The sequence below is a fragment of the Heptranchias perlo genome, chromosome 13, assembly GCF_035084215.1.
Source record: "Heptranchias perlo isolate sHepPer1 chromosome 13, sHepPer1.hap1, whole genome shotgun sequence".
Taxonomy (NCBI): Eukaryota; Metazoa; Chordata; class Chondrichthyes; order Hexanchiformes; family Hexanchidae; genus Heptranchias; species Heptranchias perlo.
The window spans coordinates 18,518,265-18,535,182 of record NC_090337.1 but is presented as its reverse complement, the minus strand read 5'-3'; the positions used below and the strand labels follow the sequence as shown (position 1 = coordinate 18,535,182).

The following is a 16,918-nucleotide window of genomic DNA, read 5'->3' as shown; positions in this document are numbered from 1 at the left end:
TGTGTTCATTTTTAAGATTACAGTTTTAACTTCTCTTCATAGCAATTTCTTAAATGTAAATATATGCTCATACGGATTTGAAATTGGAAAAGTGAGATTGATATCACCTTTCGTTACAACCAGTCTCCCTCTTAAAGACCAGGACAGTCTTGAGCATAAGGTTAATAGCAGTAATTAATGTTTAGGAAAGAGTATGAATATATTTCATATGTATTTAATTTGGCATATTCTCGATTACGTGAGGTTCTCAATGTTAGCTGCTAGAATGATTTGTATCCTGGATACATGGGCTGGATGGCTCTTTCTCGGCTGGCATAGACATCATGGGATGAGTGGCCTCCTTCTGTGCCGTAAATTTCTATGATTCCTGTTCATGATACATGAGATTGGTAATAGGAGTCTCAGCTTTAAACATTTTACATCTTTTATGTAATAAAAACAAACTACCACAAATTCATTCATGTAAAAAACAATAGGCTTTGAACATGTTTCCACTAAAAATAAGAGCAGGCAACACTTAAAAATAAGGTTATAAAGCAAGACTTTGGTATCTAAAACAAAACTACATGGACAGAATTTTATTTTAAAATTATCAGCCAACTGAAATGGTTTATTTTTAATACATTCATATGCTTTCACCTCATTACTGGAGCACAATGATATTGGCCTGGATTTTTCTCTGAGTGTTGAACGAATGGCGCCTGCCACTTGTTAGACTTGCACTTGCCCATAAACTTTTCTTGTTTTTTTTCATGGCAAGTTCCTCTGATGGGGCTGAATCCAGCACTGCGCCCGCTACAGGGCATCTGGGACCTGAGTGAACGGGGAAAGCAGCCGTCTATCCCCTTAACCAATCAGATTAAAGCATCTGAAGAATCAGAACCAGGAAGTGTAATTTCGAATAGTGAATTCAATGTCAGATCAGGTACAGAAAGTGAAATAAAGAGAGGGAAAGAAATATTGAATTAAGAGACAGAGATAAAAGAGACAGAAAGAAAAAGTAAAATAAATTTTAAAAAAAATTTCTTTTTTTAAAAAAATGTCCAACAACAATTAAAATCCGAAGGAATTAGACTCCACACTTGTAAAAGTTAATTTTCAATGCCAGAGAGGTTGTTTGGCAGCCATTAAGACGTACCACACCATTAAAAGTGTGGTTAGACTTAAATAACTTGATGTATTTTTTTTGGCAAGATTAATTTGCAGGAACTTCACACCATTCCATTCATTTGAACAGTGAGATGCAGTTCTTGCGGAGTTTACGCAGGAGCAGGCATCTGATACAGCAACTTCCGGATTTCCATGTTTGACTGCGCAAGTACAGTCGCCAGAAGATGTTGTACCAGATACACAGAAATAACGGGGAGCCCTTCAGAGGAAAATCCGGCCCATTGTTTAGGGACACACAAATAAGGGTTCATTTTAACCCCCTGCCCGGTGGGAACGGTGCAGTTGGGGGGTTAAAATAGCAAGGGGGGTTCGTGCCTGAAATCAGGCACGGGCTGGCTGCCCGCCCGCCCCAGAGGAGTGGGGGCCTAATTTCAATGGCAAAATCGCGGCCCGATTATGTCATTGGGATAGGAACGAAGGAACAGGAGTAGGCCATTCAGTCCTTCAAGCCTGTTCTGCCATTCAATTAGATCATGGCCAAGCTGTGTCTTAACTTCTAACTACCCATCTTGGTTCCGTAACCCTTAACCTTGCCTAACAAAAATCTATCAATCTCAGTTTTGAAATTTTCAATTGACCCCCAGCCTCACCATCTTTTTGGGGGAGAGATTTCCAGATTTCCACTACCCCTTTATGTGAAGAAGTGCTTCCTAACATCACCCCCGAATGGCCTAGCTCTAATTTTAAGGTTATGCCCCCTTGTTCTGGACTCCTCTACCAAAGAAAATATCTCTATCTACCCTATCAAACCCTTTAAACATCTTATGAACATACGGACAATGATGGTCAGGAAAAGACCCTCTGGTCCATCCAGCCGATCCCACACAATTGTGATACCTTGTGTATCTTAAACACAGTGCAGGCCATTTTAACCATGGGCTCCCATGGTTTTGTACCTGCCAGTGAAAGCTGGTGGCAGCAAGGATCCTGGCCACAAAACGTCTAGGTAAGTGATTTTTGAAAACATTTTTAAAAGTTCCTCGTGGGCCAAGAAGAGCAGTAGGGCTCCTCCTGATCCCCCAAGGATACCATGGGCGTCCACTACCCTGGGCTACCACCCCTTCCCTTATCACATAGCACCCCCTCCCAAATTCCTTAATGACATTGCCGGACACTGCTTCCATCGGTCTCCGGTGGTGACCTGACCCCCCACGAATTTTGGCTCCCGTCCACCAACGGTGACATCATTCCCGCCGGCTTCGGTCCGATGTCAGTATCCGGGTATGTAAATGAGGCCCAGGAGTTAAAATCGCATTCTGAGGAGGCTGGACAGTTCACCGCCTGCACTAGCCCTCACATCCCCGATTCCTGCCCCAAATTAAAATCAGGGCGATAGTAGCAGCTGGTCCAATGTGATTTCAAATAGCAGTACCGACTTGCACAAGTAGATGATGAGTAATGGGCAGGGCCAGAACTGGACTGTGAGTAGCTTTAATTACTCAGATGCACTCAGCAGTATTGTTCTGATTATGATATTTAGCAGTCTTTGTTCCCACACATATTCACATAACTTTTACAATGCTTATCAACTAAATGTATTTTCAGCTTTTCTATTTAACAAATGTATGGTAGTTGTTTTACACTTCCCTGTTTTTCTGTTGGGAGCAGGTGCCTTGCCAGAGTCTCACAGAATCATGCAGTCTGAAAGTGCGGAGTAACACTTGCTATTGCTGTGACTTGTACGATTGTGCGAAGTGAGTATTCTGCCTTCTGTATCATGCGGATTGGTCATGTTTATTTAGATGCAGTGCTAGGAGAGGGGGACACGAAAAGATGAGAAAGAGACAAGTGCACAAAAGCAGAGAAATGCGCACACACACACACACACACACACACACACAAAAAGCAAAGACAGAATTACAAACAGAAGTAAAGGCAGAAGGAATTGATTTTAGTCGCAGTCCATTTCCAGTGCTTTGAAAGATTTATGACTAGATAATGAGAATGTTGTTTATATTAGCACATGTGCCATTTAAATCTTAATTGCTAATAGTTTGACCTCAGCAAGTTTGTTTTACAAGTCTGTATTTCTAACAATTAAGTCTTCACTGGGGTAAAATATCAATTTGCACCTACAACAGATATTTTGGGCCAAATTTTGCTGTAAAAATAACAGTGACGCTAACAGCGCTCACCATTATTTATGTGCAAATCGAACAGTAGCTTCTGGCGACCGCAGCTGCACAGTTAAACGTGGGAATCCGGAAGTTGCTGTCCGAGATACCCTGCTCCACCAAAAGCTGCGCAAAGACGGCACCTCGCCGTCTGGCTCACCATTCAAATATATTGAATGGCGTGAAGTTCCTGTACTTACCTCATAGACATGGACTAAACTCGCCAAAAATTTAGGGCTTGTCCATTCCAGTGTAAGTACCCTTTTATCAGCATGGTAAGTCTTAATTGCTGCCAAACAACCTCTCAGGCACTGAAAATTAACTTTTACCAGGGTGGAGTCTGATTCCTTCAGCTTTTAACTATTGGAGGAGATTTTTAAAAAAAATTTCAATAAAAAACATTTTTTCTTACCGTCTCTTTCATCTCTGTTTCTTAATCCAATCTTTCTTTCCCTCTCTTTATTTCTCTTTCTCTACCTGGTTTGATATTGAATTCACTATTCTAACTTACACTTCCTGGTTCAGACTCTGCGCTGCTCGTTACTGATTCTTCAATCTGATTGGTTAAGGAGGTGCACAGTTGCTCGCCCTGTTCACACAGGTCCCAGATGCCCTGTAGAGGACGCTGCGCTGACTGTCCCACTGACAGTAACTTGTCGTGCAAAACTCCATAGAAAGTCTATGGGCAAGTGCAAGTCTAATGAACGGCAGGCACTGTTCATTTGCCGCTCACAGCAAAATCTGACCCATTAATCTGATACAAGACAATCTAAGTAGCAGTGAAGGAAAGGATTCACCTAATGCCTGACCGCCAAAATGTTAGACCACAGTGTCAGGATATAGTAAGTGATTCAACCACAATGCTACTAATCCACCTTTTCTTGTCATTACTTTCTTTTTGTATACTTCTTATATTGAACTTGTTTTAGTATTCATTAAAATCCAAGATTGAATATTAAAGGAATAAATTTATTCTAGCTTAAAGCAACTGTACATACAGCAGCTTCTCCCAACTTACAAGCTCCACCTTGCAGACTGACAGACTCCAATCCAGTTCTAAACGGTTCTGCCTAATTGACACTTTGCATGGTACTAATTGTTAAGGAACCGTCTATAAGTGCTCATACTCAAATTGATATGAAGTCCAGTCCAAATTTCAAATTGTCATTTAAAAATTATACTGACACGCATTGTTAGTTTGGACAGAGTGTCTGTTTATTAGTAGTGACCTCCTTCCAATGGAATACTTGTAGTTGCACAGGTTGTTTTGGGCTTCTGGAAACACTTCTCAACCAACAGAAATTAAGACAACTGAGGTAAAGAAAGAATTATAAATGCTCATACTATTTCACTACACCCTTGGCCTCTTTGGCAATGGCCATTCTCTCTGAAAGTAGATTTGTAGCAGTCTTGGTCACATCTTCCCCCCAGCTGTCAGTTCTCTCTGATCATTCTGCAGAAGGCATGATTCAAGTCGGTAAAAACTGGTTGATAGCCAGATTTTCCTCTTTCCTCTCACTCCATGAAACACGTATACATCCAGTGACCTGGCTGTGAGCTGATTAAAAGGGATTACGTCATCTAAAATGTCTCCTGCGAAACAAAAAAATCATGAGCCCAACATGGGAACTGTCATTGTGGTTGCTATACTTTTCATCATAATTGATGTATATAATTATCTGCTTCTGTACAGAGAAGAAGCGAAAATGCAGGCAAATGAGAGACACTCGAGATGACTCTTAGCCTGTTCTTCATGGCCATAGTGCAGCAATACAGAGGGAAGTAATTACCTGCCATTAAAAAGGAATAGACATCTAACAAATGGAGGAAAAATATATTCAGTGGGTAAAGCAATGTCCTTATGCCGTTGAGAATTTTGAATCTAGCCCAGGCTGATGGAATAAAACTCTCCTCTCTTTGCTGACTGTGCGGGTCCTGTACAAATTAACTTTGGGTAGTTTCAATCCACATCCTAGTTAGTTTGGGTCCACAACGCAAAACTGTCATCAACTGACTCGAAATTGGCAAACACACTCCGAGTGGCCACAAGGATGGCTGGAATGGGAATTGGAAAAGCTCATGCTGGCACATGCTTGTAGTTAAGGCACCTGTTGGGCCAGCATTGTGAGAGCTTTACACTGCTCCGGGCTCCTGCTATACCTGATCTTCCAGCATTTGGTGGTAACATTGGAAAAATATTCCATTTCCTAGCACTGAAGACCCTTACCTCAATTACCATAAAAATTTATCATGAAAAATAATTGTTAAATGATGCTACGGCATTTGCTAGTTAAAAATTCACACCAATGGAATAACATCAGTAGGTTATATATGTGACTCTAACTGCTCCATCAAGTTTGTGTCAGAAAGTCTCGTGCATTACCAACTAGTTTAACATGGGTAGCCACTAACTCAAGAGGTCAGAACTTAGTCAACTCATACCTGGTAGCAAATGATTTATTAATTAAGTACTTTTTTTTCTATAGTGGCGGCTATTTGAACAATTACTATGAGTTCGTTGGAGTGAAGAGTTGCCAAGAGGTGCACTTTGTATACATCATGATTTGGCTGGTATCAGTGCTGAATGTCTCTGCCTTTCTTTTGGGAATTGTCACCACTGCCATTCTTGGCAGCTTTAAAAATATGGTAAGACAACGTAAAATTGCAAAGAAATATTGGATCATAGAATCATAGAATCTTACAGCACAGGAGACCACCATTCGGCCCGTCGTGCTGGTGCCAGCTCTTTGAAAGAGCTGTCCAATTTAGTCCCACACCCCAGCTTTTTCCCCATAACCCTGCAAATTAGTCCTCTTCAAGTACATGTCCAATTGCCTTTTGAAAGTTCCTGTGGAATCTGCTTCCACTACCCTTTCAGGTCGTGCCTTCCAGATCTTAAGAACCCTCTGTGTGAAAAAAATTCTCGTTTCTCCTCTAGTTTTTTTGCCAATTATTTTAAATCTATGATTTCTAGTTACCGACCCACTTGCCAGTGGAAACAATTTCTCCCTATTTGCTCTATCAAAACCCCTCATTATTTTGAATACCTCTATCAGGTCTCCCCTTAACCATCTCTGCTCTAAGGAGAACAATCCCAGCTTTTCCAATCTCTCCACGTAACTGAAATTCCTCATCCCTGGTATCATCCTGGTAAACCTCCTCTGTATCCTTTCCAAGGCCTTGACATCCTTCCTAAAGTGTGGTGCCCAGAATTGGACACAGTACTCCAGCTGAGGCCTAACAAGTGATTTGTAAAGGTTTAGCATAACTTCCTTGTTTTTGTATTCAATGCCCCTATTTACAAAGCCAAATATTCCATACATTTTCTTAACCGCCTTATCAACTTGCCCTGCCACCTTCAAAGATTTGTGAATATGCACCCCCAGGTCCCTCTGCTCTTGCAGCCCCCTCAAAATAATACCATTTAGATCATATTGCCTCTCCATGTTGTTCCTCCCAAAGTGCATCATTTCACATTTATCCGCATTAAATTGCATCTGCCATGTGTCTGCCCATTTCACCAGTCTGTCTATGTCCTCCTGAAGTCTGCAACTATCCTCCTCACTATTTACTATGTTGCCAAGTTTTGTATCAACAGCAAACTTCGAAATTGTACTCCCTATACCCAAGTCCAGGACATTTATATATAACTAGAAAAGCAATGGTCCTAATACCGATCCCTGGGGGGTTTTTTCTTTCAGGTGCAGTCAGTTAATGGTCAATGCTTAGATTTACTAAAATGAAGCAATGCTTTTTGATATGCTTTTAGTACCTGTGTAAACACGGCCCTGATCTTTACGGGGAGGCGGGGAGGGAGCGGGGGCGACTGTCAGTGGCTGGGAAACCCGGAAATACGGGAAATGCGGAGGTCCTGCCGGATTTAACGCCAGGGCCTCATTTGAATTTTTTTTTCTTGGCATCCTGCCCGGCAGCTGGCCAGATTGAGAGGCTGGTCGCTGTTGGGCGGGAGGCCTGCATTAGAAGGCCACAGCCAGGGACCGGAGAGGAGGGAGGGAGAGATCGCAGGGGTGGGGTCAAGAGATCGCGGGGAGTGAGGCCGATCGCGGCAGGTTAGCTTGGTGGGGGGCCTGGGGGAAGCACTCCTGCTCCTCCTGGCCCACAAGCAGCGCTGGAAAATCACTTACCTGCTGGATCCAGCATCTCCCACCTCCCTTTAGCTGCCAGGTTTCCCGAGCCCTGGGAAACCCGACCTGCAGCCGTTAAATCCAAACGACTGCTAAAATCTGAGGCACGCAGCCTCATTTAAGTATATTAAATACCGACCCGTCTCTCTAGAGAGGGTTAGTTGCCCACCCCAGTTAAACCGGAAATAGGCATGTTCACGGCTGGTTGTTGGTCGGGTTTCCCATTAAGAATTTAACCTGCCCCTCTCCCGCCAGTTCTGAGGGGTTAAAATTACCCCCATACAGCACACATAAAGAAAGAATTGCATTTATATAGCACCTTTTATCTCCTCATAACTTTCTATTAATGTTGCTACATTACAATATGACTGAATTTTTGTAACAAGCCTCCTGTGAGACACCTTATCAAATGCCTTCTGAAAATCCATAGACAATGCATCTACTGCATTTCCTTTATCTATCCAATCAGTGACCTCCAAGAAATTGTATTAAACTTGTCAAACACAACTTGCCCATAACAATTTCATGTTGAATGTCCTCTTTCCCATAAATCTCTAAATATTCAAATTTGATCTCAAATATCGGTAAAGTTCATGTTACCTGGTGTTTGGGAGAGGACCCAAGAATTATTGCCCTGGAGAAGTCTAGAGATCATGTACACTGTTTGCATGCCTCCTATTCCACTTCAGTTTTGAGTGATGCCCTTGTCACTGTTTCTGCTTAATTTTATTTTTAATTTCTGGAGAGACAGAGAAAATACAGCACACTGTTAAATCTGGAGTACGCCAAGTTATTAATTGTGTCCCAGTTCATGTCAACTCACCTCCCTCACACTTTCATGCTCAGTAGCCAGTACTGAGCATGTACAGTATTTTTGTTTGTATTTGCCGTTGAAGTTTCTTCAGCTAATTCCTGTAAGGTGACCAAGTAGCTGTGATAGGGTAAATCAGCCAATGGTAGACATTTATCCCTACCTGCTGGCTTTTCAAATTGATCAGGGTAGAAAGCACATTTTTGGAGTAGAGCAGGAGCACAACCATTAGATCATCTAATAAACTGAAGTCAGATTCCATACTAGACAATGTCTACAACTAGAATCACATTATTATGAATGAATAAGTAAAATTTTAAGGAATTTGAAAAATTGAAAATTATCAATCAAGTACCAGCATTAATTCAAAGGGGCATTAAAAAGTATATAGCAATTTTGTTTTGTTTTGAGGAGCAGAAACAGTCAGATAAGCTGTGTATCATTTTCAATGTGACAGTGCCACTTACAGTAATGTTATGATGTACGTTGATATAATTTATATTACTGCATCATGCGTTTGGCAAACCGTTTTTTCATTGGTTCACAATTTTCCTGAAGATGATGCCCTTTTAAAAAATCATTCCAGCCTTGCACTGTGAATTTATTTAGAATATATACGGTATTTTGTTTTAAACTAGCAGAGTAATTGCAGCGTAGCTTATCTTACCAATAAAGGCCACTGCTCGCTTTGGTGTTTTGAAACATTCTGTCTGTGCTTTTGCTAGGAGTCTCTCATTGGACCTGATGTTAGTATCCAGCTCTTCAACATTCAAAATTCCAGACATAAGTCCAAGGAGCAGATAGAGACCCAGCCCACACTATCTCCATCAGCACCTCTCCTACTACAAGAACAAGGGGTAGATACAATGCAGCAGGTATGTTCGCTTTTGGTTTTATGCATTTAGTAGAGTGCATACTATTCAAATGTGGCCTCACCAGTGATCTATATAACTTGTTTTGACTTTTGGCCAAATGCCCTTAAATCTCTCCTCATCTTGGATTAGTTTTTCTGATAACAAATTCATATTGCCTGGAAATTTTCAGTGAAGAATAATTCTTTTCTTTTTCCATTAACCTAATAACATCAGATTAAGTAGGCTATGCCCTTCCCTGAATTTCCCAATCTGACAATCTATTGGCTCATTGCAAAATATGACCCTTTCATCATGCACAAGGCAGTCATTTCTGTTCGAACATGCATTATCATATATTTGTCTACATTAAAATCCATCTTCCAATTCTTAGCCCAGTGGCTTAATTGCACCAAATCTCTTTGAATGTTGTTTAAGAACATAAGAAATAGGAGCAGGAGTAGGCTATACGGCCCCTCGAACCTACTCTACCATTCAATAAGATCATGGCTGATCTTCAACCTCAACTTCACTTTCCCACCCGATCCCCATATCCCTTGATTCCCTTAGAGTCCAAAATTCTATCGATCTCAGTCTGGAATATACTCAACGACTAAGCATGCACAGCCCTCTGGGGTAGAGAATTCCAAAGATTCACCACCCTCCGAGTGAAGAAATTCCTCCTTATCTCAGTCCTATGTCCTTTATATTTGTTACCTGGTCTCATAGCTCAGTATCATCGGAAACTTTTACAATAATATACAAGAGGTACTTTCTTCTAATTCATTGATGGAAAGGGTTAAATTATGAGGACAGTATGCATAGACTAGGCTAGTATTCCCTTGAGTATAGAAGATTATGGGGTGATCTAATTGAGGTGTTTAAGATGATTAAAGCAATTGATAGGGTTGATAGAGAGAAACTATTTCCTCTAGTCGGGGAGTCCAGAACAACGGGGCATAACCTTAAAATTAGAGCTAGGCCATTCAAGGGTGATGTCAGGAAGCACTTCTTCACACAAAGGGTAGTGGAAATCTGGAACTCTCTCCCTCAAAATGCTGTTGAGGCTGGGGGTCAATTGAAAATTTCAAAACCTATATTTTTGTTAGGCAAGGGTATTAAGAGTTACGGAACCAAGTCAGGTAAATGGAGTTAAGATACAGATCAGCCATGATCTAATTGAATGGCAGAACTGGCTTGAGGGGCTGAATGACCTTCTCCTATTCCTATACTGAAAGTGTGAACATCAGGAGACCCAGAAAAGCATATAGAAGGTGACCAACCCCTGTGAAACTGTACCCCAACAAGAAGTCAACAGTGATTCCCACTACTCAATGTCTCCAGATAGAGCTTTACCATTTATTATCATTTTCTGCCTTATACTGCTAAGCCAGTTTTCAATCAAGGCACCAATCAAATCCTAGAATGGGATAGATTCAGAATGGATCTAGCAGCTCAAAACTGGGCATCCATGAGGCGCTGTGGGCCCAGCAGCAGCAGAATTGTATTCCAGCACAATCTGTAACCTCATGGCCCGGCATATTCCTCATTCTACCATTACCAACAAGCCAGGGGATCAACCCTGGTTCATAAGAACATAAGAACATAAGAAATTGGAGCAGGAGTAGGCCAATCGGCCCCTCGAGCCTGCTCCGCCATTCAATAAGATCATGGCTGATCTGATCCCAACCACAAATCTAAAGAACACAAGAAGTCGGAGCAGGACCCGGCCACATAGCCCCTGGGCCCTCTCCGCCACCCACAGGGCATTGACCGATCCGAACTCAGCTTCATGTCCAATTTCCTGCCCGCTCCCCATAACCCCTAATTCCCTTTACTTCTAGGAAACTGTCTATTTCTGTTTTAAATTTATCTAATGATGTAGCTTCCACAGCTTCCTGGGGCAGCAAATTCCACAGACCTACCACCCTCTGAGTGAAGAAGTTTCTCCTCATCTCAGTTTTGAAAGAGCAGCCCCTTATTCTAAGATTATGCCCCCTAGTTCTAGTTTCACCCATCTTTGGGAACATCCTTACTGCATCCACCCGATCAAGACCCTTCACAATCTTATATGTTTCAATAAGATCGCCTCTCATTCTTCTGAACTCCAATGAGTAGAGTCCCAATCTACTCAACCTCTCCTCATATGTCCGCCCCCTCATCCCCGGGATTAACCGAGTGTAGAAGAGCATGCCAGGAGCAGCACCAGGCGTACCTAAAAATGAGGTGCCAACCTGGTGAAGCTACAACTCAGGACTACATGCATGCTGAACAACGGAAGCAACATGCTATAGACAGAGCTAAGCGATTCCACAATCAACGAATCAGATCAAAGCTCTGCAGTCCTGCCACATCCAGTCGTGAATGGTGGTGGACAATTAAACAACTAACGGGAGGAGGAGGCTCAGCAAACATTCCCATTCTCAATGATGGCGGAGTCCAGCACGTGAGTGCAAAAGACAAGGCTGAAGCGTTTGCAACCATCTTCAGCCAGAAGTGCTGAGTGGATGATCCATCTCAGCTTCCTCCTGATATCCCCACCATCACGGAAGCCAGTCTTCGGCCAATTCAATTCACTCCATGTGATATCAAGAAACGGCTGAGTGCACTGGATACAGCAAAGGCTATGGGCCCCGACAACATCCCAGCTGTAGTGCTGAAGACTTGTGCTCCAGAAGTAGCTGCGCCTCTAGCCAAGCTGTTCCAGTACAGCTACAACACTGGCATCTACCCGACAATGTGGAAAATTGCCCAGGTATGTCCTGTCCACAAAAAGCAGGACAAAACCAATCCGGCCAATTACCGCCCCATCAGTCTACTCTCAATCATCAGCAAAGTGATGGAAGGTGTCGTCGACAGTGCTATCAAGCGGCACTTACTCACCAATAACCTGCTCACCGATGCTCAGTTTGGGTTCCGCCAGGACCACTCGGCTCCAGACCTCATTACAGCCTTGGTCCAAACATGGACAAAAGAGCTGAATTCCAGAGGTGAGGTGAGAGTGACTGCCCTTAACATCAAGGCAGCATTTGACAGAGTGTGGCACCAAGGAGTCCTAGTAAAATTGAAGTCAATGGGAATCAGGGGGAAAACTCTCCAGTGGCTGGAGTCATACCTAGCACAAAGGAAGATGGTAGTGGTTGTTGGAGGCCAATCATCTCAGCCCCAGGGCATTGCTGCAGGAGTTCCTCAGGGCAGTGTCCTAGGCCCAACCATCTTCAGCTGCTTCATCAATGACCTTCCCTCCATCATAAGGTCAGAAATGGGGATGTTCGCTGATGACTGCACAGTGTTCAGTTCCATTCGCAACCCCTCAGATAATGAAGCAGTCCGAGCCTGCATGCAGCAAGACCTGGACAACATCCAGGCTTGGGCTGATAAGTGGCAAGTAACATTCGCGCCAGATAAGTGCCAGGCAATGACCATCTCCAACAAGAGAGAGTCTAACCACCTCCCCTTGACATTCAACGGCATTACTATCGCCGAATCCCCCACCATCAACATCCTGGGGGTCACCATTGACCAGAAACTTAACTGGACCAGCCATATAAATACTGTGGCTACGAGAGCAGGTCAGAGGCTGGGTATTCTGCGGCGAGTGACTCACCTCCTGACTCCCCAAAGCCTTTCCACCATCTAAAAGGCACAAGTCAGGAGTGTGATGGAATACTCTCCACTTGCCTGGATGAGTGCAGCTCCAACAACACTCAAGAAGCTCGACACCATCCAAGATAAAGCAGCCCGCTTGATTGGCACCCCATCCACCACCCTAAACATTCACTCCCTTCACCACCGGCGCACTGTGGCTGCAGTGTGCACCATCCACAGGATGCACTGCAGCAACTCGCCAAGGCTTCTTCGACAGCACCTCCCAAACCCGCAACCTCTACCACCTAGAAGGACAAGAGCAGCAGGCGCATGGGAACACCACCTGCACGTTCCCCTCCAAGTCACACACCATCCCGACTTGGAAATATATCGCCGTTCCTTCATCATCGCTGGGTCAAAATCCTGGAACTCCCTTCCTAACAGCACTGTGGGAGAACCGTCACCACACGGACTGCAGCGGTTCAAGAAGGCGGCTCACCACCACCTTCTTGAGGGCAATTAGGGATGGGCAATAAATGCTGGCCTTGCCAGCGACGCCCACATCCCGTGAACGAATAAAAAAAAACTTGAACCTAGAGCTTTCTGACTCAGAACCAACAGTGCTACCAGCTGACCCAAGCTGTTTAAAAGTCTTGCTTGTGGAACATTATCGAATGATGTCTGAAAATCCAAGTGAATGATCTCCATTGGAGAGCCCTCATCCACTAGTTTAGTTACCTCCTCAAAGAATTCTGGCAGCGAGGCATAAACTATTGCTTCTAAAACCGTGCCAATTACTCCTTGTGACTTCTGGTGTACTTTACACAGGCAATGATAGCCCCTACATATGTTAGGCTGATCTATAATTACGAGGTTCAATTTTCTCCTTTCCTTCCACTCCTGAAGCTGTTGACTTCTTGTTGGGGTACAGTTTCACAGGGGTTGGTCACCTAGTACCTAACTCAATAAACCATTATTCCTACGTGAGCCTTGACGACGTTAGCAGGCTATTTAACCATGGGTTGGCGGGCGGGGGACAAAGTCAGCATCATAGCTGAGTGATTCTGCCCTCACTTGATGTCCATACACATGCACTTCCAGCATTGGATGGCAATCTGGAGTGGGAACCTTAGCCAATTTCTTTCTTTCTCAACCCCCTCATGCTGAGTCTAATTGTAGCACTGCGGTGAGATCAATTAACTTATTTCAGGCTAGGGATTGAACTTTCCTTGTCTGTATGTCTCAGCTACTCACTGTTTTCAGTTTTTTGAGTCATCAGGAGAACTGCACTTCTTTTTTTTTTAATATCAGGATAACATTTGGGTCCTCGGTACAGAGTTCCTGAAAATATTAATCAGAGCTGTAGTCAATTTGACTCTCTGTTCAATTGTTCGAGACTGACAAAGTATTGGCTAATAGCCATATGACTTTATTTAGCACAAGCAACAATCAATATCTTACAGTATTTAAGCAGTAGTTTACAAAGCACAGTTGGGAATTATATTACCCCGTTGTTCTTTGGATAGAAGCAGTGACCCCGTTCCTTCATTCACATACTCTCGTTCACCCGTCTGGTGTTTTCTTTTCTGTCTTCTGCTCTAATAAAGTCTCAGATCCCCCCAGTTATACCCTAAAAAACAGAACTGCAGCAAAATACATCCAATCAGGTGTTTTCTCCGATACTCCCCTTAATTTACCCAATCATATGGACAACACATACTTGTCCAGATGAGATAGTGCCTTGTGACCCCCCCCAACCCCGCTATTTCTCCTTATCCTTACCACAACGTTTCTCTGTCCCTGTGGTTGATGAATCACCCTACAGGCCTTGAAGATAATGGGAGTTCTAGCTAGTTTCAGCATTCCAGTATGTCTGAAGCAGTGGAGGTACTGTTATGTCCCTCCCTTGGTTTGCAGTAACAGGGTGCTCATGGCTGTTAGTCATTCTGCAGCTGCAGTGGGTTAATTTAAAAGCAGTATATTTTGTGGCACAGCAGTTTCAGCTAAAGCCTTGACTATTCAGCCCTTTCAAGCCTGGTTCCCTGAATACCTTCTAAATCTATATTTCCTCATAGAGCTTTGCTTAATTTCTGCCTGTCACAGTTCAGTCAGGTCGTTATTGACAGTGTTATTTTCTGAAAAGTACAGTCCCATTAATTAAAACCCCATTGAAATGAATAGAACTGAGATCAAATTGTACAGTGAGATACATATTTTTCCACAATCATCTATCACCTGGGCTAGGTACAGCTTAACAGATTTGTCAAACAGATACCCATTTGCCAGAGTCATCACATCATTCAGCCCTGAAACTGTTATCAATGATTCTAAAGAGCAAGCATGTGCTGTTGGATTCATCATATCATATCCATTTGGAATCTCATATGTGCTCCAAGTGTGTTTTTGCTGGAACCAGCAGGAGAGAGAGTGAGCCAGACAGAGAGCTAGAGAGAGAGCTAGAGAGAGAGCCAGAGAGGGAGCCAGAGAGGGAGCCAGAGAGGGAGCCAGAGCCAGATGGACTTTTCTATGAAACTGATCCAAGTCTTAGCCTTTGGTGCACTGCAGATGAGTTTACTTGTTTGGATCAATCTACTGCCGTCGGCAACTGTTCCTTATTTGATACATTTTTATACGTCATAGATCATCTAGCCACATCTCTGACATGCCATGTCAATGCTCAGTTTCTGGGCTTTTGATTTGCTGAAAAAAAAAAGACCTTTATAGCTGGTTCCAGCCAGTAAAAGCTCAAATGTTTGGAAGTTGCTGACACCTTCAAAACATCTGGTGGGAACCAAGAGAAAGAAGAAGCAAAGTACAGTTATTGATTTTAAAAAGAGTTTTAAAGTTATTTGGGGAGAGGTGGTGGAGGGGAGAAGGATAGAAAAGATAAATTAGATAGAATAAATAGGAAAATTATATGCAATAGGACATTAATAAACTTGCAGAATGGGCATGTAATTGGCAAATGAATTTCAGTGTAGGTAAGTGTGAGGTGCATTTTGGTAGGAAGAATAAGGAGGCCACATACTGCTTGGATAGTAAGAGTCCTAATGGGATAGAGGAGCTAAGGGATCTAGGGGTACAGATATACAAATCACTAAAAGTAGCGATGCAGGTTAATAAGGCCATAAAAAAGGCAAGTTAAGTACTAGGGTGCATTTCTAGAGCAATAGAATTGAAAAGCAAAGACATAATGTTGAACTTGTATAGAACCTTGGTTAGACCACACTTGGAGTATTGTGCACAGTTCTGGTCTCCATATTATAAAAAGGATATAGAGGCATTGGAGAGGGTGCAGAAAAAGATTCACAAGGATGATACCAGAACTGAGATTATCCTGATCAGGAAAGGCTGAACAGGCTGGGACTTTATTCTCTAGAAAAGAGAAGGCTGAGGGGCGACTGATGGAGGTCGTTAAGATAATGATAGGGTTTGATAAGGTGGACTTGGAGAAAATATTTCCACTTGTTGGGTAGTCCAAAACTAGACGTCATAAATATAAAATAGTCGCTAATAAATCCAATAGGGAATTCGGAAGAAATTTCTTTACCTAAAGAGTGGTAAGAATGTGGGACTCGCTACCACAAGGAGGAGTTGAGGCAAATAGCATAGATGCATTTAAGGCGAAGCTAGATAAATACATGAGGGAGAAAGGAATAGAAGGGTATCCTGATAGGGAGGGAGGAGGCTTGTGTGGAGCATTAACGCCGGTGTAGACCAGTTGGGCCGAATGGCCTGTTTCTGTGCTGTAGTTTCAATGTAACTCAATGTAAAATTATAGTTTTATAGAAAAGGGCTGAAAAAGTGCAAAAGAAGATTGTGTGTAAACAGGTAAGATGGAAACAATCAGAATTAAACTGTTGACTTTTTAAAAAAAAATTTGGTTCCAATGTTTTAAGTATTCGTTTTGTTGTTTATTGCATATTACTGTAATAAAGCTACTCGACATTGAACAGATTTATTAGTGTAATATTATTGTTTGTTTCAAGCATCATAGTGTATGAGCTGGTCCAGGAAGACCATTATATCTCTGAACTTGCAAGCAATCAAACAAAAAGTTTAAATCAGCTGGAAATTCTCCTATTTCAATGTAAAATAAGCTGGGAATGTCCCTTAAGACAATTTTTCAAATTTCTTAGACAGCAGCAGAGAACTGTCCTGTGGGAACTTGGTTGTTGTACCTTCACAAAAAAAGACAAAGAAATTTCAAACATCCTTTCCTCAGTGATATTGACTGCT

General features: G+C 42.6%; 1 protein-coding gene across 1 annotated transcript in view; it reads left to right on the top strand.

The window, feature by feature from the left end:
- The window catches only part of LOC137331752 (transmembrane protein 255B), a 70,834-nt gene that overhangs the window by 51,931 nt on the left and 1,985 nt on the right, over window positions 1-16,918 (top strand). The window contains exons 6-8 of the mRNA XM_067995735.1: window positions 2,779-2,864; window positions 5,771-5,930; window positions 8,966-9,115. Coding sequence (XP_067851836.1) covers window positions 2,779-2,864; window positions 5,771-5,930; window positions 8,966-9,115 — 396 coding nt within the window. The remainder of the gene's footprint in view (window positions 1-2,778; window positions 2,865-5,770; window positions 5,931-8,965; window positions 9,116-16,918) is intronic.